The sequence below is a fragment of the Alligator mississippiensis genome, chromosome 9, assembly GCF_030867095.1.
Source record: "Alligator mississippiensis isolate rAllMis1 chromosome 9, rAllMis1, whole genome shotgun sequence".
Classification (NCBI taxonomy): Eukaryota; Metazoa; Chordata; order Crocodylia; family Alligatoridae; genus Alligator; species Alligator mississippiensis.
In genome coordinates this window covers 42,696,496-42,722,618 of record NC_081832.1, presented here as the reverse complement: position 1 = coordinate 42,722,618, position 26,123 = coordinate 42,696,496, and the positions used below count along the sequence as shown (strand labels likewise).

General features: G+C 52.3%; 4 protein-coding genes across 13 annotated transcripts in view; 2 read left to right on the top strand and 2 right to left on the bottom strand.

Moving 5' to 3' along the window:
* ANKHD1 (ankyrin repeat and KH domain containing 1) overlaps window positions 1-2,850 on the top strand; it is a 175,630-nt gene extending 172,780 nt beyond the window's left edge. For all 8 annotated transcript variants that reach the window (XM_059733404.1, XM_059733401.1, XM_059733400.1 and 5 more), the window contains 2 exons: window positions 1,693-1,857; window positions 2,351-2,850. In XM_059733404.1, coding sequence (XP_059589387.1) covers window positions 1,693-1,857; window positions 2,351-2,410 — 225 coding nt within the window. In that variant the 3' untranslated portion in view covers window positions 2,411-2,850. The remainder of the gene's footprint in view (window positions 1-1,692; window positions 1,858-2,350) is intronic.
* A 2,299-nt stretch (window positions 2,851-5,149) lies between these two features.
* EIF4EBP3 (eukaryotic translation initiation factor 4E binding protein 3) lies at window positions 5,150-9,293 on the top strand. The gene is made up of 3 exons (XM_006261782.4): window positions 5,150-5,328; window positions 8,095-8,268; window positions 8,966-9,293. Exons 1-3 carry the CDS (start codon window positions 5,193-5,195, stop codon window positions 8,992-8,994), a joined length of 339 nt encoding a protein of 112 aa, XP_006261844.1. The 5' UTR covers window positions 5,150-5,192; the 3' UTR covers window positions 8,995-9,293.
* Window positions 9,294-10,367: 1,074 nt separating this feature from the next.
* SRA1 (steroid receptor RNA activator 1) lies at window positions 10,368-12,501 on the bottom strand. Its single transcript, XM_006261786.4, has 5 exons — window positions 12,371-12,501; window positions 12,174-12,293; window positions 11,834-12,039; window positions 11,321-11,429; window positions 10,368-10,794 (listed from the first exon to the last, which is right to left on the bottom strand). The coding sequence occupies exons 1-5, from the start codon at window positions 12,426-12,428 to the stop codon at window positions 10,604-10,606; spliced, it is 684 nt and encodes a 227-aa protein (XP_006261848.2). The 5' UTR covers window positions 12,429-12,501; the 3' UTR covers window positions 10,368-10,603.
* A 5,843-nt stretch (window positions 12,502-18,344) lies between these two features.
* The window catches only part of APBB3 (amyloid beta precursor protein binding family B member 3), a 29,101-nt gene continuing 21,322 nt past the window's right edge, over window positions 18,345-26,123 (bottom strand). Inside the window, exons 11-12 of one of the 3 annotated variants that reach the window (XM_019487105.2) lie at window positions 23,334-23,519; window positions 18,345-20,625 (exon numbers count right to left, since the gene is read on the bottom strand). In XM_019487105.2, the coding sequence (XP_019342650.1) occupies window positions 20,392-20,625; window positions 23,334-23,519 (420 nt within the window). In that variant the 3' untranslated portion in view covers window positions 18,345-20,391. The remainder of the gene's footprint in view (window positions 20,626-23,333; window positions 23,520-26,123) is intronic. The other 2 variants (XM_059733396.1, XM_059733395.1) reach the window with 2 other exon arrangements.

Here is a 26,123-nt window from a genome sequence, read left to right as displayed (position 1 = left end):
TTCTGTCATTCAGGCCTCCTCCTACCTTAAAATACTCTTTAGGCATGAGGGGCATTATTCACACCTAGAATTTTATGGACCTGAAATGTAATATTTTTGGACACTGACCAGTACCCCAGGTCTATGGGGAAACTTGCTTAATGACACCTTCCACTTTTTCTTCTTCACATGCTGTGTTGGATCCTGAAATTTTTGAATTGTGGGACTTGATCATCTCTTCAAGCTGGTTAATGTTTAATACTTCCAGTGCAAGTTACAGATAAGAGACTGTATGTAACCTATCCTATGGTTTTCTTAAAAACATGTGGCAGTGTTGCAAAGAACTACAGAAGTGGTTTAACGTTGAAAAGTAGCTCAGAGCAGTACATCCAAATCATCATCCATTTCATGTAGCTGAAGAATAGCTAGGACCATGTGCAGTCCTACCAATGTTGTGAGAAGACTCTAAGAACTTTTGGAGAAAATACTTGGTCAGAATCCTCTGAACTTGACATGTGATTGTTCTAATGCAGGAAGAATACTTTCCGCCCATAAGCAGCAAGTGACAGGAAATTGGAAAGTACAGTAAAATCTCTGTTAACCAGCATTTCTATTAACTGGAATTTCTGGCCAACTGGCCAGATGCGGGTGGGGGGAAGCTTGCACGCGGCAGCTGCCACCCACCACCCTGCACTGTTGCCACTCCGTGTGTGGCCGCTGCTACCGCCGCCGCCCCCCCCCCCCCCCCCCCCCCCCCCAAAAAAAAAGCGTCCTGCCTCGGGTAACTGGAATTTTTATATAACTGGCACGCCAGGTTCCCCACTTATGCCAGTTAATACAGCTTTTACTGTACTGAGAATTGTATTCCCTTCTACCATGTGTAGGAATGTAGGGAATGCATGTGAGAACTGCCAGAACGTCATGGCAGGCAAGACTCAATATAGGATACTTTCTTCAGAGAAAGCCATTAGCATATATATATTGGCTAAACTCGAAGACTATTGCAGTTGGCTATTAAAATATTTTATATGGCACCTCACATTTGCCATGCTTATACAAGGCTGGGTGTGATAGAAGGACATGTGGCATATAAGGAGGCAACACTTTGCCAGTGACAGCATGACATGAGAACTGACATTCCCCAGTGCAGAGCAGACACATCTGGCTTTAGATTCATATGAAAGAAGCATGTGCATACAGTCATGGTGCTTAATTTGGATGAGTCAGGAAGATGAAGAATTAAATTAGCACTTCTGGGATTTAAGACTTCTGTGGGTCAGAGTTCAAGTATTCCAAGCAAGATGCTTAGACCAGCAAATGTTACCCTTTTTCTCACAGAGTGCAGAGATGTTCGCATTTCTTCAATGTTGCATGGGGGTATGAATTGCCTGTGTACCTCCATCTTGGAGAATACATTTTACTCTGTTGTGCATCCCATTGGAAAATGCTAGTGACATTCTGTTTTGCACTGAATTGTGCCTGGAGTTGAATATGAAGTATTTTTTCCCCTCACTGCACTGTTGATGCAAAATTGTTCCTGTATTTCTAACCCAGTGTTCAGGGGTAGATGGAATTTAATCTCTGCCCATAACTGCTGGAGGGGACTCTGGCATTCTTGTGCTGAAAGGTCCTACATAATAGAAACATAAGGTACATAATGTCATTGCCCATAACCAGAGGACTATTCAGCAGTTGTTCCTTTTGATCTTTTAGGGTTTACCAATTTCCATGTATGGAGGCACTCTAATACCTTCGCATCCTCAGCTCGCTGATGGCCCAGGAGGCCCTCTGTTTAATGGGCTTCATACTCCAGATCCAGCCTGGAACCCTATGATCAAGGTTGTCCAAAATTCAACAGAATGTACTGATGCTCAGCAGGTAAAGTTGCCTGTGTCTTTAAAATGAAACCTTGCATCATGTTTCCCTAATATTTCTGTACTTTGTGAATAAATGAAACTGTTTAAAACCTGACTTGTATTTAAAGTGAGACTTTTTCACATGACTTTTTTTTCCTAAAATGTCTTGTTTAGATACATGGGCACTATGTTTTAAAGCTCAATATACAGGTCAAAACTTTCAATCCTGCGTTCCTTAAATAAGCGGTCTGGTTCTCAGAAGCATTCATCAAAGTAATACATTTTACTAGGAGCAGTATGAAGTATTAATACACATTGATAGGACTATTTTATACAATACCATACAGACAAGACCTTGGCATCACCTGAGGAAAGCTCACGCCTCAATATCTGACCACTTTTATGTAGGAGCCTGAACTTATACACCCAGTTTTAACATATTTGGCCACAGTAAGTCTTAGTTGGGAACTGTATCTGTGTCTAAATTTTTTCTTGACTTTTTCTTCCTGCTGTAGATTTGGCCTGGCACCTGGGCACCTCACATTGGAAACATGCATCTCAAGTACGTCAACTGATTTGAGGGTCTATCCTTTTTAGCATTGTTCGGGAAACCTATGACCTTGAAGAACCCTGGGGATTTTTTTAATGTGCCTAACAAAGCATTTTTCTTTTTCTGTGGGCTGTAAAAATGGAAACTTGATTGCCCATTGTATAAGAACAAATTTGATTTACCTATACAACTGATTCTGTTCTCCAGTTAGTTTAGCCATTTTGAACTTAAAATCAGATGAATTTAGTGCTTTTGGCTAAACACTACTGAATGCTACTTGTATGCAGCAGAGAACTAGATGATTACATGATTTCAACCTTTTAGGGTGGTAAATACATGTATAATTGTTTACATACTTAAAAAGGAAAAGTTGAGTAAATTTCATGTCGTATAGTGGCTCTACTTTATGTAGCCTGTATTAATGTGAAATATTTACCTGAATATTCAATAAAAAGGCGAACAGTATTTATAGGTTGTGCGTGTGAATTTTGGTGGAGGCCACATTTTGTTGTCCATGATACTTCTAATGTTTAGCAGTGTCTCTTAGGGTATCCACTGTCACTTCAAAACTTTGATTATATTAATCAGCTCACAGAGGAACAAAGTCGAGTAGTTTTTGCAGAAGAGGCAAGATTGTCTGTAAACTGTTTTGCAGATACCTCCCCCCTCTCTATTTTCTCTTTCCCTGAGTAGTGATCATATCTTTCTTGTATTTTTAATTTCATCTAACAGATCTCTAGGTTTTTGTTACATTGGTTTTTACTGGTGTATCAACTAAGATACTGGATATTGTTCTGGCACTGGGAATATATGGCTTCACTTGACATCCTGCCAACCAATGACTGCTTGGCAACAGAACAGAAAACACTGGGTGGCTCCTAGATAAATGATGGGATTTTTCATTTAATATGCATCTTGGTGTCTGGATTTCTTTTTAAAAAAAACCCACACAAAATGGTATTAGGAAACAAAATGTTTTCCCCATCAACATATGTAAGTTAGTATTTGTTGTAAAGGGACACAGTAATTTAAACCTGTTGAGAAGAATATATAGTGTCACTTCAGTGAAGAACTGGACTTTGTAGTTTCCTCTGCATGCTATTTGAAACCTGCACTTATTATCCATATTAATGATAATATCAGCATTCCCACAGGTTGGTAACTTGAGAATTTGGTTTTAAAACTATGCTTAATTCTGCTTTTGCTCAGTAGTGATGCACCATCTGAAGGTATGGTCCGCTTATGAAGCAGGTCTACATGACTCAGTGTCCAGTGTACTAAGCCACTTTCAGCACTCAGGTCTGTATATTAACAGACTTTATCACCTTAGTACCCTTCTTGAGAATTCCTTAAATGCAACAATGAAGTTTCTCTGGGAAAAACTTGAGGAAAGAACAACCAAAAGAAAAACTTCAGTGGGAATTTGCAAAGATGGTACAGCATTATGGTGCATCTTTTGTCCCAGATACCTTTTTAAATGTTAAAGGTTTTTTTAAAATACTAGGTGAACACATTATCCAAGCATTTTGGGCAGGCCAACATACTCCTTTGGGCATACTCAGTTTTTCTTCTAGTATTTAAGATGGCTAATTAAATGCTAAACTGCTCATTTTAGTGACTTACCACTGTACAGCAAAGCAGTGCCATGGCAAAGGCTGCCAGTGTGTATGGTGGGGAAAGGGAGGGGTTGGGGGGAGCACTGCAGGAGAGCTACTACCACATTAGAGACTGAGGTGAGATCTTGAGAACAGTTACTGTCAAGCTGAGGAAGATGGAGTGATTGAGTGACAGAGGACAGGAAGTATCTGGGGCCTAGGTTGTCCAGTGGATGCTGCATCTTCCAGAAACTGAGTCTTTGGTGAGAGCTCCAGAAGAGCAAGGACAAGAGCTAGTGAAAGTGAGCAGGTGTGAGGAAGGAGGGGGAGAGTCTACACAGTGCAGAGCTGCTGTATCACAACCAGAATGGTGCTGTGGAGCCCTGAGCCAATCTCTTTCTTCCTGCATATGGACTGATGGGCACTGGAATAATGGTTGCAGGTATTTAAATTTATCTCATGTGCCTCATGGGCATGTGAGCTGCTGTTTTCCACCTGTCTCCATGAGCATAGCTAGTGAGTACTGAGTAAGTGGCCATGCTGTTTTTTGGTTTATTTCTCTGCTTTTTAAATTCCATGTTTGCAGTGGGATCACAAGGGAATAGGGCCTGCTGCTTTCCTGCAAGGACGGGAACTGAGCTATGTGCCCTTCCACAAAGGCCTCTGCTTTCACAGCCACAGCCCTCCAGTCTGTCAGCCTCCTTTCCCCAAAACACAGGTGTGCGCACCACTCTCAAAGAAATCTTGTTCTTTTACAAAGCGCTCGTTGGTGCAGCTGGGGCAACCCCTGCGAGGGGGTCTCGAGCCCAGGCCGGCAGTCGCCCCTGCAGGGGGAAACCCCGGGCTGTGCGGTGCTAGACAGGGGCTGCCCTACGACCACAGCAGCCCTGCGCCTACTTGGCGCTGGTCTCCGCATACTCTTGCCCTCCGGCTTGTACGGCCCGGCCCGAAGGTCTGAGCGGGGCCCTGCAGGCGCGGAGCTGTGAGCGAAGCGGGGCTGGCGGCAGGGCGGACCCGTCCTCCCCGCTCCGGGCGCTGCCTATTAACCCGGCCGCTGCCTGCACCGCCGGGCCGAGCCTGCAGCTTCGTCTCCAGCAGCTGTCTGCGAGCGCCCCCTGCTGGGAGCGGCGCCTGCTGTGGCCGCAGCCCCGCCCCGCCCCGCCCCCAGCCCCGCACGTGCTGCGAGCCCGGGCGCGCCGCGCTGCTCAGGCCATGGCTGCGGTTGCTGCTGCGGCTCCGGGCGCCGCCGACTCCGGCTCTTGCCCTATCCCCGGCGGCCGCTGCCCGCCCTCCGCGGACGGCTACAGCTGCACCCCCGGCGGGACGCTCTACTCTACCACCCCGGGGGGTAAGGCCGGGTCGGGCCGCTCTCCGGGGCTTTCCCGTTGGCCGCGCCGCCCGCAGTGCGGCTGTGGCCAGGCCCGGGGCGGGAGCTGCGGGGGCACGGAGCCGCGGGCCCGGGCGCGCCCGGTTTCTCGCTCTTCGGGCGGAGGCAGGAGGCGGCGGCGGCCCGGGCCTGGCGCGGGGGAGCGGTGGCGCCTGCGCCTCTGGGGCCGGGTGCGGCCGCACGGGTCTCGGGATCCTCTGAACGGGAGCTCCTAGGAGCGGCCTCGGAGGCTGCCGGTCTCGGCAGGGCCACGGCGTCACCCGGGCCAGACCCTGGTCTCGGGGAGGAGGCTGCTCCCCTGCGTACTCAGGCCCTGGCCGCCGGTTTTGAGGGAGTCTGGAGACCCGCGCTGGGCTGTCCCTGCCCCTGCCACGTGGGCAAGGATAGCTGCCCTGCCCTGCCCGTACCCAGTGGGCAGGGACATGTTTCGTTAAACTTCCAGCTACAGCTGTGGGCGCTGCCCGGTCATGCACCTCTTGATAAGCCCTATCTGGGGGGCGAGGGCAGGGCAGGGCAGGGGCTGGGCGGGCACGCGGGCAGGCCCCGTTGTGTAACGTGTTTGCTCTGGCAGGAGGGTGTAGCCCATGCCCAAGCACAGGCAGTTCTGCACTGAGCTGTTACTGGCTCTGCTGCCCTGGGGCTGACACTTCTGGCTGCAGCCTCCCCGCAGACATGAAAGCAAACACTCCTGCCTGTTTGCCCCCGAAGCAGCCTGGCTCCCTCCCTCCCTCCCTCCCTCCCTCCCTAGCTAGCTCAGCCCTGGCTGCTAGCGGGGTCTGGGTTACACAGCACTGAGCAGAATGCCCACTGTTTGGGAGGGAGGGAGGGAAGGAAGCTGGATGCTGGCATCTTGTGCTCAGTAGGTAAAGTGTGGCATGTTTGCAGGAGGATTTACCAGCTGGGAGGAGAAACTCCTTGGGGACTCCCTGACACTCCTACCCCAGCCCCTTCCCAGGGTAGCAGACACACAAGGCCTCTGCAGCCTGATTGGAAATAGTTTTGCAGAGGCAGCCTGGGAAGACACTGGCAGATCCCTGAACAAAGTTACTGCCTGCGGCTGGTCTGCTAAAGGGCCATGCTTTCTGCAGCCCCCAGCTGGGCAGGATGCCTTGCTGGGAAAGAGGTGGTGTTGGCAGCGGGTGGTGCCAGACTGCATATGGTCCCGGATTGGTGCTGCTCCAAGGTGCTAGGGAGCATGGTGCTGTGGGAGGAGAGGGAGGACCCAGGTTCTTGTGCTTCACAGTAGACTCAGATCCCAGGGTGCTTGATACATGCATGTAGCCCAGCCGGTTGCTCCTAGTGCCACTCCTTTGGGGCACCCCTGGCACTTCAACCGCTGTGTCCTCATTCTCCAATTGGGAGGACTCAGTGACAGCATGAGCACACTGCTACCTGGTAGCCTCTTCCTGTGCCCACGCCCCTACCAGGGGAGCTGAAACGGAAATATGAGGGAGCAAGCTGGGACAGAGAAGGCCTTAATGAGAAGGGCAGCCTGGCCATGCCCCTTCTGCCTCCCAGTTCCCAGAGCATTATGAGCTGTTATGCATCTGCTGAGAGCTGCCCCAGCAACAGTTGTATTTCAGATATGGGTGCAGCAATTCCTGTGTTTGCACTGAAAGGTATATTTAAATGCTGAATTAATGCTCCTAGCAGCTCAACCTAAGTTTAACACACACTGCACAACTGTACTGATCTGGGCAGCATTGAAGGGGCCAACCCAGACCCCCCTACATAAACTGCAGTAACTGGTGCCTGCCTGGGAGCTCAGTCTCACTAGCCAGGACAGCCCCAGGGTGGGACACATCAGAGGATGACGAATGTAATGGCAGCAAAGGGCAGATTTGTGCTGAGAGGATTAGCAAAGTGGAAAGAAGGAAAGGGATGAGCAGGTCAGAGGGGCATGTGTGCAGGAAGCAGAGGTGGAGCAACTGTGGGAGCAAACAAACATGAGTTAGCAAGAGGCCCTGAGTGCCCAGGGGTCCCTGCTGTGGCACCCCAGAGGGAGGGGAAGGGTTGGTGAACAGGAAGCCCAGGAGAAGTTGGCACGAGGCTGAGCTTTCATCTCTGCTCCAGACAGGAAAAGGGCTTTAGCAGCAACACCAGGTCTCCACCCTTCTCCCAGAGCTCCCTGCCAGGTACCGGCACTGCAGTGTAGCAGAGGTTCCCCCTAGCTGCAAGGGGCAGGTCAGCCTTGGGCAGGTGGAAAGCGTTGCTAGGAGGTGAGTGATGAACTCATGCTGGGCTGCAGGTCAGGGTCATTTCCAGGAGCAGGGGCTGCTCCCCGCAGCTTGCCAAAGGCATGGAGCTTCCCACTAATGCAACAGCTGAAGGTGCCAATAAGTCTCTGTGGTGTGTGCCACAAAGCATGTAAGTGTAGCACCCTCATGCTAGAGAATGGGCACCTCTGCTGTAGCCCAGGCTTCAACATCTCTCTTGGGATCCAGGTAAGCAGGTCAGAATGACCAGGGTACTTCCCCAGCCCATGCCCTGCTCAGCTGCTACTTTTGCACCAGACTAGGAAGGCAATAGGCCCTTGCCTGCTATTGTGCATCTTCAGTATTTGAGAAAGCCTTTCAGGCTACCCCCACCCTTCCTGGCAGCAGGTTTGTGGAACTGCCCAGGCCCCTGTGATGTGGGCAGGGGCTGCGATTCCCCCAAGCTGTGGGCTGTTTTGAAGAGGGTGAGTACCTTGGGCCCTTGGGGTGATGCTTTGCTTGGCTTTGGCAGGTACCAGGATCATCTATGACCGCAAGTTCCTGCTGGAGTGTAAAAACTCCCCCATCGCTAAGACTCCACCCTGCTGCCTCCCACAGATCCCTGGTGTCACCACTCCTACCCATACAGCACTCTCCAAGCTCGAGGACCTGAAAGAGCAAAATGAGCTGGAGGAAGAGAGTCCAGGTAGGAGCTGCATACACAGCACCCTGCCCTGGCCCTTCCTTTCCTGAGGGGCCTGGCTGTAAGGTAACATCTTTGGGTGGTCTAGCCTGAGCAGAGGTTTGAGTCTATGGGGCAAATCCCACTGAGCTGCAGGGACCAACAACTTCTCTGCAGGAATCAGTGCACCAGGCTGCAGCTCCCCCACCACCATTGGGACCAGTCTGCATAGGGTGGTTGTGCCTGGAAGATCATAGAAAATTGCATTAACTCCTGCCCTGGGTTGGCCTAGCCAGAGCCTAACCCCTCCCCCCCTCTTCTGCTCATTGCTTCCTGTCAAAACGCCCCTTCTGTTCTGTTGTGACTGCAGCAAGTGTGGTCTGGACTAAAGGAGACTTTCTGTGCCACTGGACACAAGCTGAGACTCCCTCCACGTGCCTTCTGTAGGGGCTGCTCTGGAGTGAGCACCGTGCTGGAAGCCACATCAGCACAGAGCCTGGGCTAGCAGTCAGCCCAATACCAGCACCTCAGCCATTGCTGAGAGGCAGGGGGAGGGGTTAGGGACCAGCAGGGGGCTCCTTCCACAGGCACCCCAGCATTCACCACAGGGAGCCCAACCCTTCCATCTGCCTCCTTGGCTGACTTCATCCCCTTCAAGGTGGGAGTACTGAGTACGCAGGCCCAGCCTTATGCTAACCAGCCCTTGTCTCCCCTCCCACAGAGGAAGAGCAGTTTAAGATGGACATCTGAGCTCCCTGCCAGCATGCTCTACTGGCCGATGTGAGGGAACTCCCAGCCCCTTGCCCTGTCTCTCAGCCCTGGGGCAGCAGAAGAGAGTGAGGCTTTGGTGGTGGTGCCAGCTGCATGCCTGGCTTGAGTTTTTAATACTGCCTTTCTGCAATTGATTTTTGTCCTGGATCTCTTTATGGAACTGGAGGCCTGGGCTCTGCTGCCCAGGGGGGCTGGTTTTGGCTCCTGCCCTGCTGACTGTTAAGCATGAGTTCTCCCAGACTCACTGTGGGGCTCTTCAATAAAGAATCTGAAAAGCCTCCTGCTCAGAGTATCTTCTGTGCCTCGTGTCCAACTCTGTTGCCCATGTCTGCCTTTGCTCAGGGCACAGGAAGCGCTCACTGCTCCCCTGGACTCCTCTTTTGTCCTGGAACTGCTGCCTTATGGAATCAGATCAAAAATGGGTGAACGTCCAGGTACTGCTGGGCCCTGTGGCAGCTCTAGGGGAGGGTGGGATATTGTAGATCTTCGCATTCAATGACCCACAGCAGGAAGACCTCCCCCCACCCCCATCACTGCAACAAGGAGCACCCTGTTGGGTTGGTGTAGTCCAAGCAGCTCTGAGGCCTGGGACGTCCTTTTTGTGGCTTAAGGCCGTTTGGAATGTGGAGGACTTCAGGACTCAGCTTATTTTTAGCTTTGCCCAGACATGTGAGCTATTAGGAAACCACAGACAGGCTCCACTCTCTGCTTCCCAAGGATCTCTTTGGGGCTGACAGAACTTTCTCCAAGTGGAGATGGGCAGGTGAAGCTCCTATCCTTTCCAGGGCCAAAATATGAGGGCAGCAGAGTGGCTTTTTAAAGAGCTACAGCAAAATGATTGGTCCACAAGCTGGGAGCAGCATTTCAGCCTGTGGGGGCCTTGGGGACTGCTGAAAGGTCTGATATGTTGCAAACCCCAGGAACCACCCATGAGCCCTGCAATCCCAGGGCTTGGCCTTGCCTGTGCCCAGTGGTGCTTGATTTTGCAAGGGAGAGGTCAGCTTTGTCTCAGCCCTGCTCTCCTAGGAAGATCAGGGCCAGACTTTCACCCCCACTTGCTGCTTGTGTCCGATTGCTCCATTGAACTGCAGCAGGCATCAGGAGTGGCCAGCTCATTCCTCCTTTTCTAGCCACACCTACTGTCAGGTCCTGGGGCACATTAGACTCAGCAAACATCTGTGCCTTGGTCAGGTGTCCCATGCAGGGCTATAGTGCTTCTGCTATTTGTGAAGCTTCTGTAATGCCGGTTACCCTCAAGGCCCTGCAGTGCTCCCTCGTCTTGTACCATGGAACCTACTGACTGCAGGGGCTCCCTCAGCACTGGGCTCTGAGTTAGCTCAGAGGCTTAGACATAGAGGAATGATATTTTTTATTACTATTATTAAATAGTGTGCAGCACATTGTCACAAGATGAACTGGTAATTAAAAAGCTCCCCTTGGAGAATATGTCTTGGATCAGGTCCTTGGAGCAGCAGAGGGAGATGGAGGAGTCCCATCCTTCTTCCACTAGTGCTGTATAATGTTCCCAATACCTCAGAGTGTAGTTTGCCCAGGTGCAGCTCAAGTCCCCATGGCTTTGCCCATCTCACTAAGCTTCTCCACTTGGCTGAGCTCCAGCAATTTCTTCAGTATCTGCAGCCACAACTCCAGGGAGCAAGTCCCTTGTCTCGGCAATTAAGCGTTTAACTCCCACCATCCACTGACTGACTTCATTGACATGGTCCACCATAAGCGAGCGATGGATTTCATCTGCGGAGTCCCAGTTCTTCTTCTGTAGCTCTAAAATAAAAGGAGAGTGCCAGTGCGCACCCCAAGCCTCCTGGCTGCAAGAAAGGATCCATCCCCCAGCAGGGAACAATGCTTTCCCCCCAGTCCCCACAACATGGCTGGGCCTAGTGGAAGTCACATGCACAGAACTACAGGGGTGCAAATCAGGTGAGGGACATAGCTGCCTGCCACCTCTGAATGGACAGGGGTGGAGATGGGAATAACAGCAACTGACTGAGATGCAAGATGAGGGGCAGCAGGACAGCACCTCAGCCATGGGTGACTGGTGCCTCCAGAGCTGGGGGGGAGGGGTCTTCCAGTGTCACTTCCAGTTTAGTGGCTGGTGCTTCCAGGGAGTGCACAGCTGATCTTGGGGTGCACATGCACCCCCTACGTGTCACCAATGACTTAAGCGATGAGGGAGCACGTGCAAAGGTGGGGAGCCTGGGAAGCAGTATGCAAAAGGCAGCAGTGGCCTCATCCCTCCTTAGATTCAAGCTGTGGCCCCATCACTAAAGGTCATGGTCCCCAGGCTCACCTTGCACCAGGATGGCCATTCTCTTCTTCACAGGGGCAGACAGCTTCCCCTGGGCCCACATGTCCTGAAGCACAGCAAGGCGTCTGCTGATGTCATCACAAACCTGTTTCTGTGAGAGCACAGATAGGATCTCTACTAAAAAGCTCCACGCACCATCCCCCTCACTGCTGCCAGCCCATGCCCCTTGCCCAGGCTAAGGTATCCCCATGCAAAAAGCAAGCAGGAGCCTCTTAGAGTCTGCACCCCCTGCTCCACCGCAGGATGGGGGGGAACTTGGGGAGCACCCATGGGGACTGGGGCTCAGAGCCATGGACAGGCACTAACCGCACCCTCACACCCCGCATCTGAGGGAGGCCCTGGCACTCCCTTCACACTGGGGCTCGTGCTCGGGGGCCCGCCGTGCAACACAAAGGCCCCCTCCAGCCAAACCCTGGCGTGAGCGGCAGGCACAGCGGGCAGCTGCTATGATAACATCCCCACGTGTGGAAGGCGGCCCTGGCCAGCCACCCTCACCCGCACACAGGCCCGGCAGGTGCCCAGAGCCTCCATTAGAGGGGCCATCACGTCCTCCGCACTCGGACTGCTGCCGTCGTGCTCCTCCGCAGCTCCGCTGGTGACTCGGCTCACGGCACCCTCCCGCAGCGCCGGGCTCGCCGGCCCCAGCGGCGGGGGCCCCACGGGCTTTGGACTCGAGGCCGGGGGAGCGGCGTCCTCCGGAGCTGGAGCAAGAACAGAGCAGCAGACATCAGAGCCCCCCGGGGGGTGCGGGCTGCCTGCCCGCTCGGGGGGCACCCGCCTGCGCCGTCGACACCTGCCCGGTCGGCGCCAGGCGTCACCCATCCCGGGGACTGACCTGGGGCGGCGGCGGGCGGCGGCGCATGCGCCCTGCGGGTGAGCGGGCCCCGGCGGCCGCCCCGGGCCTGCAGCGCGTACGAGAGCTGCGGAGGGTCGTTCCAGCCACGCGCCGCGTTCCCTGCGGGACACGAGACACCGCGGTCACGGGGGGAACACAGCAGACCCCAGCCCGCCCCTAGCCCCAACGCCCCTCACCCGGCTTCACGTAGAGCTCCGCCATAGCGACACCACACTTCCGGTCTCCGCCTACCATCAGGCCCCTTCCCTTCCGCTTCCGGACTGCCCCGCTTGGCCTGGCTACGCCCCCAGATCGGGGGCAGTGCGGGGCGGCTGAGCGCCTGGCGCCGGGCCGGGCTGGGCTGGGCTGGGCCCGGGCTTGGGGCGCTGCTGCAGGGGCGGGGCGGGGCGGGGCGGGGCGGGGCGATGGGCAGCGGTGGCGCCCGAGGGCCGGTGCGGAGCGGTCGCGGCGGCCCAGGCGCGCCCCCACGTGGCCTGGGGCTGAAGGTTCCTTTTTCAAAGCTAATCGGCGCGCACGGGCTGTCGGTGATGAATTGCACAGGCTGAGGGTTGGGGTTTCATCACACGTATATGTTTACTAACAAAAATGTCAAATAAAACCATGCATCGAGCCTTGAAAAATGACCTGAGACTCGGCTGGGATTATGGGGCAAAAGTATTTTCGGGCTCCGAATCCGGCACTGCGTGGTATCAGACATGTCTTTGGGTTAGGCCGGGCCCTGCCCAGACTTCCTCAGCAATCCTCTGGTGGCAGACCTGGTTTGGGGTGACCCAAAAGGGATTTTTACTGAAGACCTCAGCCCCAAATCTTATCACTGGGTGCTGTGTAACTAGTACGCAGCTCGGGGGAGCATCAGTTGAGGCCGGCACGCAAAAACGGAGCTTTGGGCCGGGCAGGGGCATCCCAGAATTCTTCAGGCGAGTCTGCACGTGGGGCTGACGTGTGCGCTGGCATGACCAGGAGAGGATTTTACCTGATAATCCCAGCCCAAATTTGGCTCTATATTTGGGGCTAGGTACAGAGCACATTGGCATGGGGCCTGTCCATTGTCAGGTTGGCACTCACAAACCAAGCTTCAATTCAGGCTGGACTCTTCTCAGACTTCTTCAGGAGAGTCCCCTAATGGCAGGAAGGTGTGCCATGGGGTGACCCAAAGAGGATTTGCACCCATAATCCCGGTCCAAATCTTGCTCCATGTTCTGTATAGAGCACACAGGTCAGAGGGCCTGTAAGCGGGCAGCCTGGCATGCAGAAACCAAGCTTTGGGCCAGGCAAGACTCTGACCAGACTTCTTCAGGAGAGTCCCCCAATGCCAGAGACATCTTTTGGGATGACCAAAGAGGATTTCTACTAGGGGTGCACCAGAGGTTTTGGGCAGATACCAATGGCTGATTTTTAATGAGCCATATCGGCTGTTACTGATCCAATTGCTGATATGTAGCCGGACACCTTGGAGAGCAGGGTCTGGCTGGTAAGTCTGTTGTGCGGGAAGGAACGAGGAAGAAAGGTAGATCGAGGCCCCACAGTGAGGGAGGGAGTGAGGCTGGGGCAGGTGCTGCACAGCTGGGGCGGGGCGGAGCACGGAGCCACAAGTGGCACATCTGGGAGGAGTGGCGGGGGGGGGCGGGGTGTGGCTCCTGCCACTACACGCACACAGGGAGGTGTGCTCCCGCATTTTCGTGTGCCCCCAGATGTGCATGCAGAGCGAGGGCGGGCTGCAGCTGCGGGTTGGGGCCAGTGCCGAGCTCTTCCTGGCAGGAGGCTGGGTGGGCAGCAGCAGTGCTGGGAGGGGCTACAGGGGGGGCTGCAGCCACCCCAAAATTCACCATAGACCCCCTCCCAGTGCCACTGCTGCCCACACCAAGTGCAGCCCCAGGCCAGCCCCCTGTTGGGAAGAGCCCAGCACCGCCCCCGGCCCCAGCTCGCCCTCGCCTTGCATGCAGATCTGGCGGTACGCACCTCCCATGCCCTTGCAGGGTGCGTGCAACAGTGGGAGCTACCCCCCCCCCTTCCCGCAGCTCCCTCCTTCACCTCGCCCCAGCTGTGCAGCGCCTGCCCTGCCCCAGCCCCAGCCCCACTCCCAGAATTACCAGCTGGACCTGGCTGATCTCCATGCTGCCAGGCTGCGCTCCTGGTTGCCTGAAAGCTGAGCTCTGGCTGCACAAGCACAGGGCATTTATCAGCGACATTATCAACAACATCAGCCAAAAAAAGCCAATTGGCTGATATTGTCAATTTTCCTTGTATCGGTGCTGATCTGATAAGTGATCCATGTATCAGTGCACCTCTAATTTCTACCCATAATCACAGCTGAAACCAAGCTCCTTAATCAGGGCTGGGAGCCTGTGAGTTGGCAGCCTGGCGCACAGAGGCCAAGCTTCAGGTCAGGCTGGACTCTTCCCAGACTTCTTGGCTAAAGTCCTCCAATGCCAGAGATGTGTTTTTCCACCTGCAATCCCAGATGAAACCCAGCTCCTTATTCAGGACTGGGGTCCTGAGTTGGCAGCCTAATACTAACAAACCAAGCTTTGGGTCAGGCAGGATGCTAACCAGGCTTCTTCAGGAAAGTCCCCCAATGTCAGGGATGTGTACTTTGGGGTGATCTGAAAAGAATTTTCACCTATAATCACAGTCTAAACCAAACTCCTTATTCAGGCCCTGGGAGCCCATGAGTTGGCAGCCTAGCACTCAAACCAAGCTTGGGGTCAGGCTAGACTCTGCCCAAACTTTCTGGGGAGAGTGTTTTGGGGTGACCCAAAAAGGATTTCCACCCGTAATCACACCCCCAGCCCAGCGCCTTATTAAGGGCTGGGGGCCTGTGAGTTGGTAGCCTGGCACGCACAAACCAGCTTCAGGTCAGGCTGGAGTTTGGCCAGACCTCTTTGGAAGATTCTCCTGGTGGCAGATTCTTGCGTTTTAGGGTGACCAGAAAAAGATTTTCACGCATAATCTAGTCCAAACACAGTTCCTTATTTAGTGTTATATACATTGCACACAGGCCTGGGGGGGGGGGGGGGGGTGTCCATTGGTGGGCTGACTGGCACTCAAAAACCAAGCTTTGGATGGGGCAGCACACTGCTCAAACTTATTCAGTCAGAAGAATCCCCTGGTGGTGTAGACATGTTTTGAAATGATCCAAAAGGGATTCCCATAATTCCAGCCTAATCTCAGGTCTTTTTTCAGGGCTATGTATTTGATACATGGTGTTGTTTTACATTTTTATTAGTAAATATGCATTTTTGATTAAAACCTAACTCTTTAGCTTGTGTAATTTATTACCAACACTCAGTGCTGTAGCAAGGGGGTGGAAAGGGGGGGGGGGGGGCGCACGGGCAAGCGGGGTGACCACCCCAGGTGCCAAAGCAAAGGAGTTGCCCAGTCAGAGCGGGACATGGGAATGAGCCACAAATAGCTCATTTGTGGGGGTGTGGGGATGGGGGAAGGAGTGGCTCCTGCCGCAGCATGCACTCCCAGGCATGCATGGGGGGGCATGTGCCCCCCAGATCTGTGCATGGGGTGAGGGCAGGCTGCCACTGCAGGCCTTAGCCCAAGCGCCAAACTTTGTTCCTAATCCTTACACAATTAAAGACTATTAGAAGTGCTGTATCTTTGAAAAAGGAATCAGGAACCAGGCATAAGGAATTGGCAATAAGAAACCAACTTCAGGTTCATCTCCATGGAGGCACTGATTCAAAATCTGTCTGGTACCTCAAGGGCAGCACTGCAGCCCCTCCTCCCCATATATTCCAGATATGGTTTCCCACCCTGCATTGTTCACCTCAGCTCTGCCTCCTCCTCTCCCAGGCGTCTGCTGGCTGCCACAGGATCCACAGCCCAGGTGATGATGAATGTCTGCTTCCTGCTGTAATGGGCTCATCACATCATGGGAAGAAGTGGCACCATGCCTTCCCAGACAGCTCCCCAGTGGGGCCTTGCCCTCTTGCCTGCCACACCACTATGTCCCATTAATGGGTGTTCTAAGAGGCTGCCCACAGAGAACCAGAGCTCGGCCTTTGGTGCCTTGCTCATTGTCAGGCTGCCAGCCTGCCCCATCCTCACACCCTGGCCTGAGCAGAACCAGGTCTCTCTTCTTGCCTTCTCATTGTGGTCTCAGCTGCTGGCCTTGTCTTGCTCTGGTCTGAACTTCAGCCTCTCCCAGACTTTCACCCCTCTTGCTCCTGCTGGGCCCCTGGCTCTGTCCCAGCTTCAGCCTCCTGTGCCTGTTTTGCTCTCATCTGTGCTTCCTCCTCCTCCAGACTTTAGCCCCCTTCCCCAGGCCCCTCACAACCCACCAGGTCCCAGATCTTTTTTTGGGTCTACCTGGGCTTTAGCCCCTCATAACACATAGTGCATACCAGGCAGCCCACCTGTGGCCTCCTCCCCCCTTTCAAACCACCCCAAAGCTCACACTAGCCACAAACCCAAATCAGAAGCAAAATATAGTGTATCTCTGTATACAGCTCGCTGCAGAATTCCTATACTCATGGGGATCTGGACTGGACTAAGCCTTCTGCCCCAGGCTCAGGTTTATATGGCCCTTGATTCCTCTTCCTTTTGGTCACCTAATTTGGACTCCCTGGAAAAACAAGACCCAAATGCTGCCAATTATCTAAACCAGCAAAAGGGCTGTCAAACCCCTCATTAGCTGTGCGGAATCCAGCAGCTCATCTTTCTCCAGGCTGCATTCCCTAACCTGCCTTCTGTAACACTGCTCTTTTCTTCCTTCTAGCAGCGGGTGTAGGAGTCCCCTGCTACACCCCACTAACAACCTCCCAGCCCTCAGAAGTGCTGCCAGATCTGGAAAATGGAGTTGTCCTGTTGGAGCTTCAAAATGATTTTCTTTGAGAAAAGGCTGTCATGCATAGCTCACCAACAAGCTCAGCACTAAGGCATTTTTGTCCTTAATAAATGCTCATATCACTGTGAATAACAAATATTTTTGATCATTTTACTCTTGCAATGTTAATATCCCAGATAAATTCTACTCTGGCACTGTTCTCCTCCGCTGCTCCAGTCTTTTTTTTTTAGGCAGGCATGTGTGACCTGCCTCTGAGCAAATCTGCTGCATGAGGGTGACAAAAAACTGATTCAAGGTCAACTGCAAAAGGAAGCTTGATCAACTATGAACATTTTTTTCCAAATTCAAGCACACACTGGATCAGCCCAAATGCTTGTACAGCTGCGCCACTTTTGCAGCTGTGTTTTTTAAGATGAGGAATGATAGATATCTCTATGGAATGCTTTAGGTCAATCAGTCCTGGAACTATGCAGGGGTTGGATTAAAAGATGGTCCCATTGCTTCCAACCAGCCCTGTCTCCATCAGTCCTTTGAGCACACACCAACCGTTTCTTCATTCTCTCCACCCAAGCCTCATGTAGTCTGCAGACCTGGGTGACTCTTCTTTCTGCCCTCCGCCACCCCCTCAACCTGCTTTTCTTTACCAGGTCTTACTAAGTTCTGCTTTTTCTCTAATCTTTCCACTGCAAAATTTTCCCTTCCTGATCACAGGTGATCTCCACATTCTTTCCATTGTGCTCTGCCTTCTCCTGTAACTCTCACACAGAGCCTGCTTCCAGATTGTACGCTTTCCCTCAATAGCTTCTCTCACATCTGACCTATTCTACAAGCCTGAGTGTTCTTTGATGGGGCTCCTTCAAGTGCTGGCTCTGTTTAGCTGGGAGATTGCAGCATGCTGGAGTCTGGGAACACCATATTAGAAATGGAACAAATAAATGTTTAATTTGGAAGCTATGGGTGCAAGTCTGTCCTTGCAATCAGTGGGCTATTTGTCATTGAGTTCGGGGTGGTCAGGCCTTCCCCTATAGGATTTCCCATAAGTGTGCACATGGAGGTCTCATAGACATAAGGTCAATTGCAGACAGCATCCAAGAAAGGATTGATTCAGGGACCAGGATGTGGTAGGTTTGGAGCTCAACCTTATCCCTGCGAGAAAGTAGATGAACCTGGATGTGATCATTCATGCACTGTCCTCTAAAACAGCCACTGCTGGACACGTGCCTGAGCCAGCATTGCAGTTCCTTTGTTTGTGAAGCAAAAGGTTCCTTCCCTTCTCCTGCCCCCTGTATCAGTCACCCTGCTTTGGCTGCATGCTTAGCCAACAGGGAGCAACATAAAGACAGGGCAGGATCCAGTTTTCTGCATGGTAGTGTTTTATTTGCACAAATGATCAGATATAAAGTGTTATTGAGGTAGACGTCAGTCTGTCATACCAGGGGGCTCCCCACAGGGGCACTGACTGGAGGGGATTAATAAACTGGGCAATGTTGACAGATTGGGGTGATGTCTAAACTGATCAAGAGAACAATCCCTCATAGCACACAGCAGGTGATTCATGTGGCTGCCAAGCTGGGCTCATGGCAGCTGGATGGACATCTGTTCTGCTCCATTCCTACAACTTGGCAACACTAGTTGTGCTGCGGGGCACACCTCAAGCCACACTGAGAGTTAACACAGGACTGTCCACTGAAGGGCAATGAGACCATGCCAGAGCTTTATATTCAGACATTGTAAATGCTTTTCTTTTCCTGACTAACACTACCTTGCTGAGCCAAGCCCTGGCTTGGTGTTGTGGGGCTAGGCCTGAGTGCTGGGCTCTGCATGCCAGTGTAACTGTCAGCTTAGTTATTGATGCCAGTGCCATGCACGCTGGTCTATTAGGGTCAGGTCATCCATAGGCACCAGAGCTGTGTGCATCAGTTGGCTACTGGAGGTTGCTAGGGCTCACTAAGCAGTGCTCTCATCAGTCATCCAGGCATGTTAACCTCAGAGCAGGAGGGCTGTTGGCTTGGACATTGTAGAAAGGAAAAGAAACACAAATTTTGTTTAGAATGAAAACATTTTACATGCTGTAAATGTTACGGGCTCCCTGATGCACCCAGTTCCTCATTAACTGGCTAGTTACTGAGTGAAGTGGGATGGCACCACATCCAGCCGTTTTTCAGGGCATGATGTACAGGGTGCTTACTCAGTTGCCAGGGAAAGGATTTTCCTTGTTTCCAAAGCCAGCAACTCAAGCAGCCCACAGGAAGCATCTTTCCTCCGTGGTGGTGTCAATGTTCAGGCTGCTCTGAATTTCACTTAGAACAGTGGTTTTCAGCCTGTGGTCTGTAGTGGTTTTCAGCCAGGGGTCCACAGACTGTATCTAAGAGGTGTCCTCAAAAGATGACTATGATCAATCAGAAGCATGTGAATACCCACACTTATAATTCAAGGGAGTCTGCATCTCCATTCAAATTTTTTTAGGGGTCCACAAATGAAAAAAGGTTGAAAACCACTGACATAGATCTAAGGCAGTGATTCTCAACCAGGGTGCTGTGGCCTTGAGAGACTTTCAAGGGTGTCACACAATGTTAGCACTGTTAAGTGTGCAAACATGATTCACAAGTTAAATCCCGAGATAGCAAATAGGAATCCACAGTGTCAAAAACATTCTGACCTGCTGTGGTCTTTCTGAGTTCTTTGCAACAAAATAAGTGGTCTATTTTTTTTCTGTAGTAAAAATGAGTGAAAATTAAGAACTGGAAATTTCTGGAGGTGTCTTGAGCCTAAGGAGGAGGTGCCTTGAGCCTAAAACATTGAGAAACATTGATCTAGGCCTACATAGTTGAATCCCATTATTTGGCCCTGCAGGTAGAGTTCATAGGCTAAGCACTCATTCTCTGGCAGACAGGAAACCTTGAGCTAACAACCAAGATGAGCTCCTGTTCAGAAGTGAAACCCAAGAGGCAGCAGAGGTGACTGGGGTATCTGCCCCCCAAGCTACCTCATCTACCTCCAATCTCAAGTTGGGTTGTGAGGGCAGAACTCAGCTGGCATTGGGCTTGACTGTCAAATTTGCTGCTTCAGATATTAGGAAACATTCCCTACTTGAAAACGTACATGTGCTGCATTATTGCGACTCCCCAGAGTGCCCCCACAGTGTCCCCGCTCCTCATGGGATCATCTACATAGCAAGGGACTCTAGGGTTCTGCTTAGGACATCCATAACCAGCTGGAACTCTCCCTGCAGGCCATAGACTTGTCATTTGGGCCTGTTGGGTCTTTGCTACAGTGAAAGAGCCAACAGATCTGAGTATGCTATTTACACAGGCCAGTCAAGCAGACTCCTTGCTGCTGCCTTGGTCTCTACCACCCCCCACCCCCCACACCGACCCTCCCCAGCCCACAGCTTGCAGTCTACGGGGTGTGTAGCATAGAATGCTTCTGCCGGAACACTTCCAAAAAAGAGAGGACCCCTCTTTTGCGAGTACTGGTGCCACTGCCACTTTTCTGCAGGACATGGCCTGTGGCAGAAAATGGGCACCCTGGGGAGTCAACAGATGCTGTCCTCTTCATTTTCAGCATGGAGCGTGAGGCGCCCTTTGGCCTCATCCGTGAGGTGGAGGCCACCAAACACTTCTGGTACTGCACCTGTGATGTAAACAAAGCAAGGGCTCAGAGAATTGCCCACCCTGCTTTACAAAGAGGCGGTGGCCCTTCCAGCACCTGGGAAGCCCTGGCAAGAAAAAGTGTCCTGTTGCCACCACTTCATGTGTAATCACTGCACACACCATGGCACAGGTTGCAGGTAGTTCCCCCAACTCAGAGAGAACCCAGAAGTCCTGATTCACAGTCCCACCCACCTCCACTAGCTGCAAAACTCTACTTCCTCCCAAAGCTGGGAATGAAACCCAGGAGTCCCACCTTACTCTTCTTCCTAATTTGCACCAGTAGACCTCACACACCCATGTATTCAAATTTCTTCTGAACTTCCCACATCCTATGCATAGTTGGGCTGGAGCTCTTACTGGGAAATAGCAAGAGGAAGGCAGCTTCCAGACTCTCCCTTCCAATCTGACCTCTAAACCTAACTCTTCCGAGACCCTCTCCCATTTTCATCCCCCCAACTTGGAGTCACCCAGTCAGACTGTGCTCTAGCACAGGTCTTGCCTCTCCTCTTAGATATTTTGATATTCCGCTCTGTTTAGAATGTTTTTCCAGGGACTGGCCTTTTTCCTAACCCTCAAGTGCATTCCCCACAGTGTGGTGATGGGAATACTCAGAGCTCCTGGGAAAGGCCAGGAGTTCCAATGGAAACACAAGGAGAAGCAGAGACCTCCAGTAGTTCTGGTGGGAGACCAGGATTTGTGATAAATCAGTAGAGCACTGAGCTTTTAAAGACAATGATCTAGTTCTTCACTAGTCATCAGTATTTTATTCCCACTAAAACCAAATTGAGTATCATTGAAATCAATGGGAATCAGACATCTAAATACTAGGGGTGCACCAATAGAGATTTTTGGGGCCAATATCAATCCAATTTCTGATACCAGCCTGGTGGCTTGAAGAGCAGTGTCCAGCTGGTAAGTCTGTTGTGGTGGAAGGGGAGGAAGAAGGGAAGGGGAGTGGGGGTGCAGATCAAGGCCCCTGTGGTGTGAGAGGGAGTGGGGTTGGGGCAAGGGCTGGGGCTGGGGCAGGCACTGCCCAGCCGGGGCAGGGTGGGGCATAGGACGGAGCTGTAAGCAGCTCATCTGGGAGATGTGGGGAGGGGGTAGGGGGTGGCTCCCACCGCTGCACCCAGCCCAGGAGAGAACAGGGGGCTGCCCACTAATTCTGTGTGGGGCGGGGAGGCTGCTGCTGCAGGCTGGGGCTAGGGCCAGCACTGTACCAGGCTCTTCCTGGCAGGGGCCTAAGCTGGGCTGCACTTGGGGCGGGTAGTGGTGGCTCTGGGAGGAGGTTATGGGGGTGGGGGAGGCTGCAGCCACTTCAAAATTTGCTGTAGCTACCCCAGGCCCCCCTCCCATCACCACCACTTGCCCTGAGCACAGCCTGGCCTAGCCCCCACCGGGAAGAGCCCCGTGCAGCCCCAGCCCCAACCTGTCCCTGCCCCATGCAGATCTGGGGACACATGCCCCCCCTGCCCCCATGCTCTCCTGGACAAGTGGCAGGCGCAGTGGTGAGACCTGCCCCCCTCCCTCCCCATGCCCTCTGGATGAGCCACAGCTCCATCTGGTGCACCTTGCCCTGCCCCAGCCCCACTCACTCCCTCACCGCTGGGGCCTTGATCTGCCCCGTCATGCCCCTTCTCTTCCCCCTCCCCCCCCCTTCCCTTCCACCACAATGGACTTACCAGCTGCACCTAGCTCTCCAAGCTGTCAGGCTATGCTCCTCGCTGCCTACATGCTGCGCTGCAGCTGCACACATGCACAAGCCATTTATCGGCCAAATTATAATCCATATTAGGCTGACTTCCGATACAGACAATTGTCTTTATATCGGTGTCCAATCCAATATCGGACCAATGTATTGGTGCACCTCTACTAAATACCTTTCAGAATCTATGAAAAACCTCTCGGCAGCTGCTCCAAACTAAAGCCACCCAGACTAAGTCCCTCCCCTTTTCAAGTCAAGCTACACCCCCTACCTATGGCCACAGTCTCATCAGGGAAGTGCACCAGCACCCTTGGATGACCCAGTTCTGGCTGGGTCCTAAAGCCTTTAGGTCCATCCCATGCCCCAGTGTCTGAGAAGAGCAACATAGCAGGCTGTTCATCTCCTAAACTCCCCCCTCTCACCTTGCCATGGAAGCAGCTTTCTAATGATGAGCTCCCTCAAGGTTCTGAAAGGGAAACGCTTTCAAAAGGCAACATCTGGCCCCAAGGCTCAGGTGTGATGGTCTCCTGGCCCCAGACAGGGAGGAAGAACCAGTGTGTCTGCCCTAAAGGAGCTTCCCTGTTCCAAGCACCCTGCTGGAGACACACTGGCAGGGCCTGTGTGCTGGACACCAAGAACAGCCACTACCATAGACTGTAATGGATAACAGGACATAGAAGCTGCTTGAATTCCCACAGCAAGGTGGACAGTTGTGGGGGCAGAAGTCCTGTTAGATTGCAAGGGCAGGACAGAGTGGGCATGGACTGGAAGGTAAGCAGCCAGAAGGCCAAGGCTTGATTAAACTGCAGACAACTTTGACAGCAGTCCCAAGAAGACTGAAGGGGTTGGGGGAAGTTGCCTTGCAGCTATCCCAGCTCTGAGGTAATAGAAGGTGGTTACTAGGCCTTTCAGTCCAGAACCTTTCACCACCATGGAGGTCCTTGCACATAGATGCTTCTCAGCAAGTCAGGAGAGGGCACACTCACCATGCATGCAGCTTGCACGGCCTCGGAGATGGTGCCAGCATCTGGCTCACACCAGAAAGCCGTACACTGGAAATGCTGCTGCCCCAAATCTACAATGAGAGCAAAGGTGTGGGCATCCTTCCCAACCCCGATGAAGGTCACGTAGCGGACCTGGCATTCCCAGATGTGGGCATCTTCCTCGTCAGCCTCAAAGGAACATACAAGAGATCAGTCACTCAACTAAAGCAGGGAGAGAGGAAAAAGGACACCCCTCAACATCACTTCTCAGTGAGAACCAGGGGGCAAAAGCAGGACTCTTCCTTTTGTCCACACCCCAGGCTTTGTCCAGCCTAGTTAGAAGAGTCCCAAGCAATGGCCCATCCATGCCAGACCTTGAGAGATGTTCCGTGGCTTGGTGCATGGCCAGCCATCCCCAACCATCAGCCTTAGGGCACAGACAGAAGTGCAGCTCCTGGGTCTAACTCATGGCATTTCACAGAAAATGCCATGAGATAAACTGATCCTCCCCACCCAACAGATGTTAGTTGTTGGGTTATAGAAACATAGAAAATTAGGGTTTGAAGGGACATCAGGAGGTCATCTAGTCCAACCCCCTGCTCAAGGCAGCACTAGACCCAACTAGATCATTCCAGCCAAAGCTTTGTATAGCCGGGTCTTGAAAACCTCCAAGGATGGAGACTCCAACACCTCTCTGGGTAACCTGTTCCAGTTTTATTACCCTTCTAGTGAGGAAATTCTTCCTAATATCTAACTTAAACTTCCCTTGCTGCAACTTGAGACCATTGCTCCTTGTTCTGTCATCTGCCATCATTGAGAATAATTTAGCTCCATCCTCTTTCAACACCCCCCAGCCCCCTCAAGGTATTTGAAGGCTGCTATTAAGTCACCTCTTAGTCTCCTCTTCTCTAGACTAAATAAGCCTAGTGACCTCAATCCTTGCTCATAAATCACGTCCCCCAGTCCCTCACCATTTTTGTTGCCCTCTGCTGGACTCTCTCCAATTTATCCACATCTTTTCTATGTGGGGGGGGGGTGGCGCAAAACTGAACACAGTACTCCAGATGTGGCCTCACCAGTGCTGAATAGAGGGGAATAATTTCCCTGACCTACTGGCGAGACACCTACCAATGCAGCCCAGTATGCCAATAGCCTTCTTGGCAACAAGGGCACAATGCTGGCTCATATTCAACTTATTGTCCATGGTTGAGAGCGTGGGAGGGAGATCGAGCTCCAATTCGGAGCTAATCCAGGGACAGAGGCTGCATCTCTGCAGCCTCTTCCCCTACTTCTGCCCCCCCTCTCCCAGTTCCTGTGTTAACTCAGGATGGAAGGGGGAGAAGGCAGGAGAGGGAGGTCTGTTTTGGGGTTTCCCCAGCCACCTTGTAGTGGGGGGAGGGGGGAGGATAGACAGGAAAACAACCACTCTAAAAGAAGATGATTGGTGGATATTTATGACATAACCATATCTGGGACATACAAAAGAGAACTATAAATAGTGTATATAAACATGGAATAAAACCCTTGACGTTGGAGGGAGAGTGACACACAGGAAAAGAAACAACAACTACTGAACCTCTGGTGCAGTGACGGATGTCTGGCCAGCCGAACTCACTGTATCCATAGTTGGAAGGCTCATGTAAGAATATCTATGTTGACTGCTAGGGCTTGCTTAAAAGTTGTGTTATATTTAAAGCCTTGCTTAAAATATTGGTATTGCTTGTGTGTTCAGTAAATTAGGATTTAAGACTGGAATAGTCTCACCAATCATTTCATTTCCATTCACCCCCTCCCCTTAACTACTGTTTAGTACAACAATGTCTGCCTCTAGAAGGGCCTCTGGATTTGCCTGTGCCTGAGGAGCTCTGAGATGCACTGGCAGCTTGAGGTCTGTGCCCATTTCCCCCTCAGAATCGGTTCTACTGCATGCCAGGGCAACCACAAAGCCCAAGAGCTAGCAGCACTGAGCTCCTTCCAGCCTGAGCTGGGCACCAGCACCACCAGGATTGCCCAGAGGCATTTGTTTATGAGTGGCTTAGATCTGCTACGGCACTGGTGGCCTAGGTGAACAGTCCTCAACCCCACCCTACAGCCCTTTCCTTGGGCTGCTGTGGGGACCAAATGCAAAAGTCCATGGCTCTTCAGGCTCCCTTCTCTATCCCCTTCACCTTGCATTTGTCTCTCTCACCCTGGTCTTGTGTCCTGCTTTCTCCTCTCTGTTCCCTCCTACATCCCTCCTCTCACTTTGTCTCTGCAGGGTCCCTGAAGGGGGCTGCAAAGGCAAATCATTTGGTTAAGCCAGTTGCCATAAGGAACAAGCATAGGCCAATGGACAAATTGGAGAGAGTCCAGAGGAGGGCAACAAAAATGGTGAGGGGGCTGGGGAACATAACTTATGAGGACAGGCTGAGGGAAATGGGCTTATTTAGCCTAGAGAAGAGAAGACTGAGGGGGGATATAATAGCAGCCTTCAACTACCTGAAGAGGGATTTGAAGGAGGATGGAGCTAGACTGTGACAGAACAAGGAGCAATGGTCTCAAGTTGCAGCAAGGGAAGTTTAGGTTAGATATTAGGAAGAATTTCCTCACTAGAAGGGTAAATAAAACACTGAAACACGCTACCCAGAGAGGTGGTGGAAGTTCCATCCTTGGAGGTTTTCAAAACCTGGCTAGACAAAGCTTTGGCTGGGATGATCTAGTTGGAGATGGTCCTGCTTTGAGCAGGGGGTTGGACTAGATGACCTGCTGAGGTCCCTTCCAAACCTAACTTTCTGTGATTCCATGATATAGAAG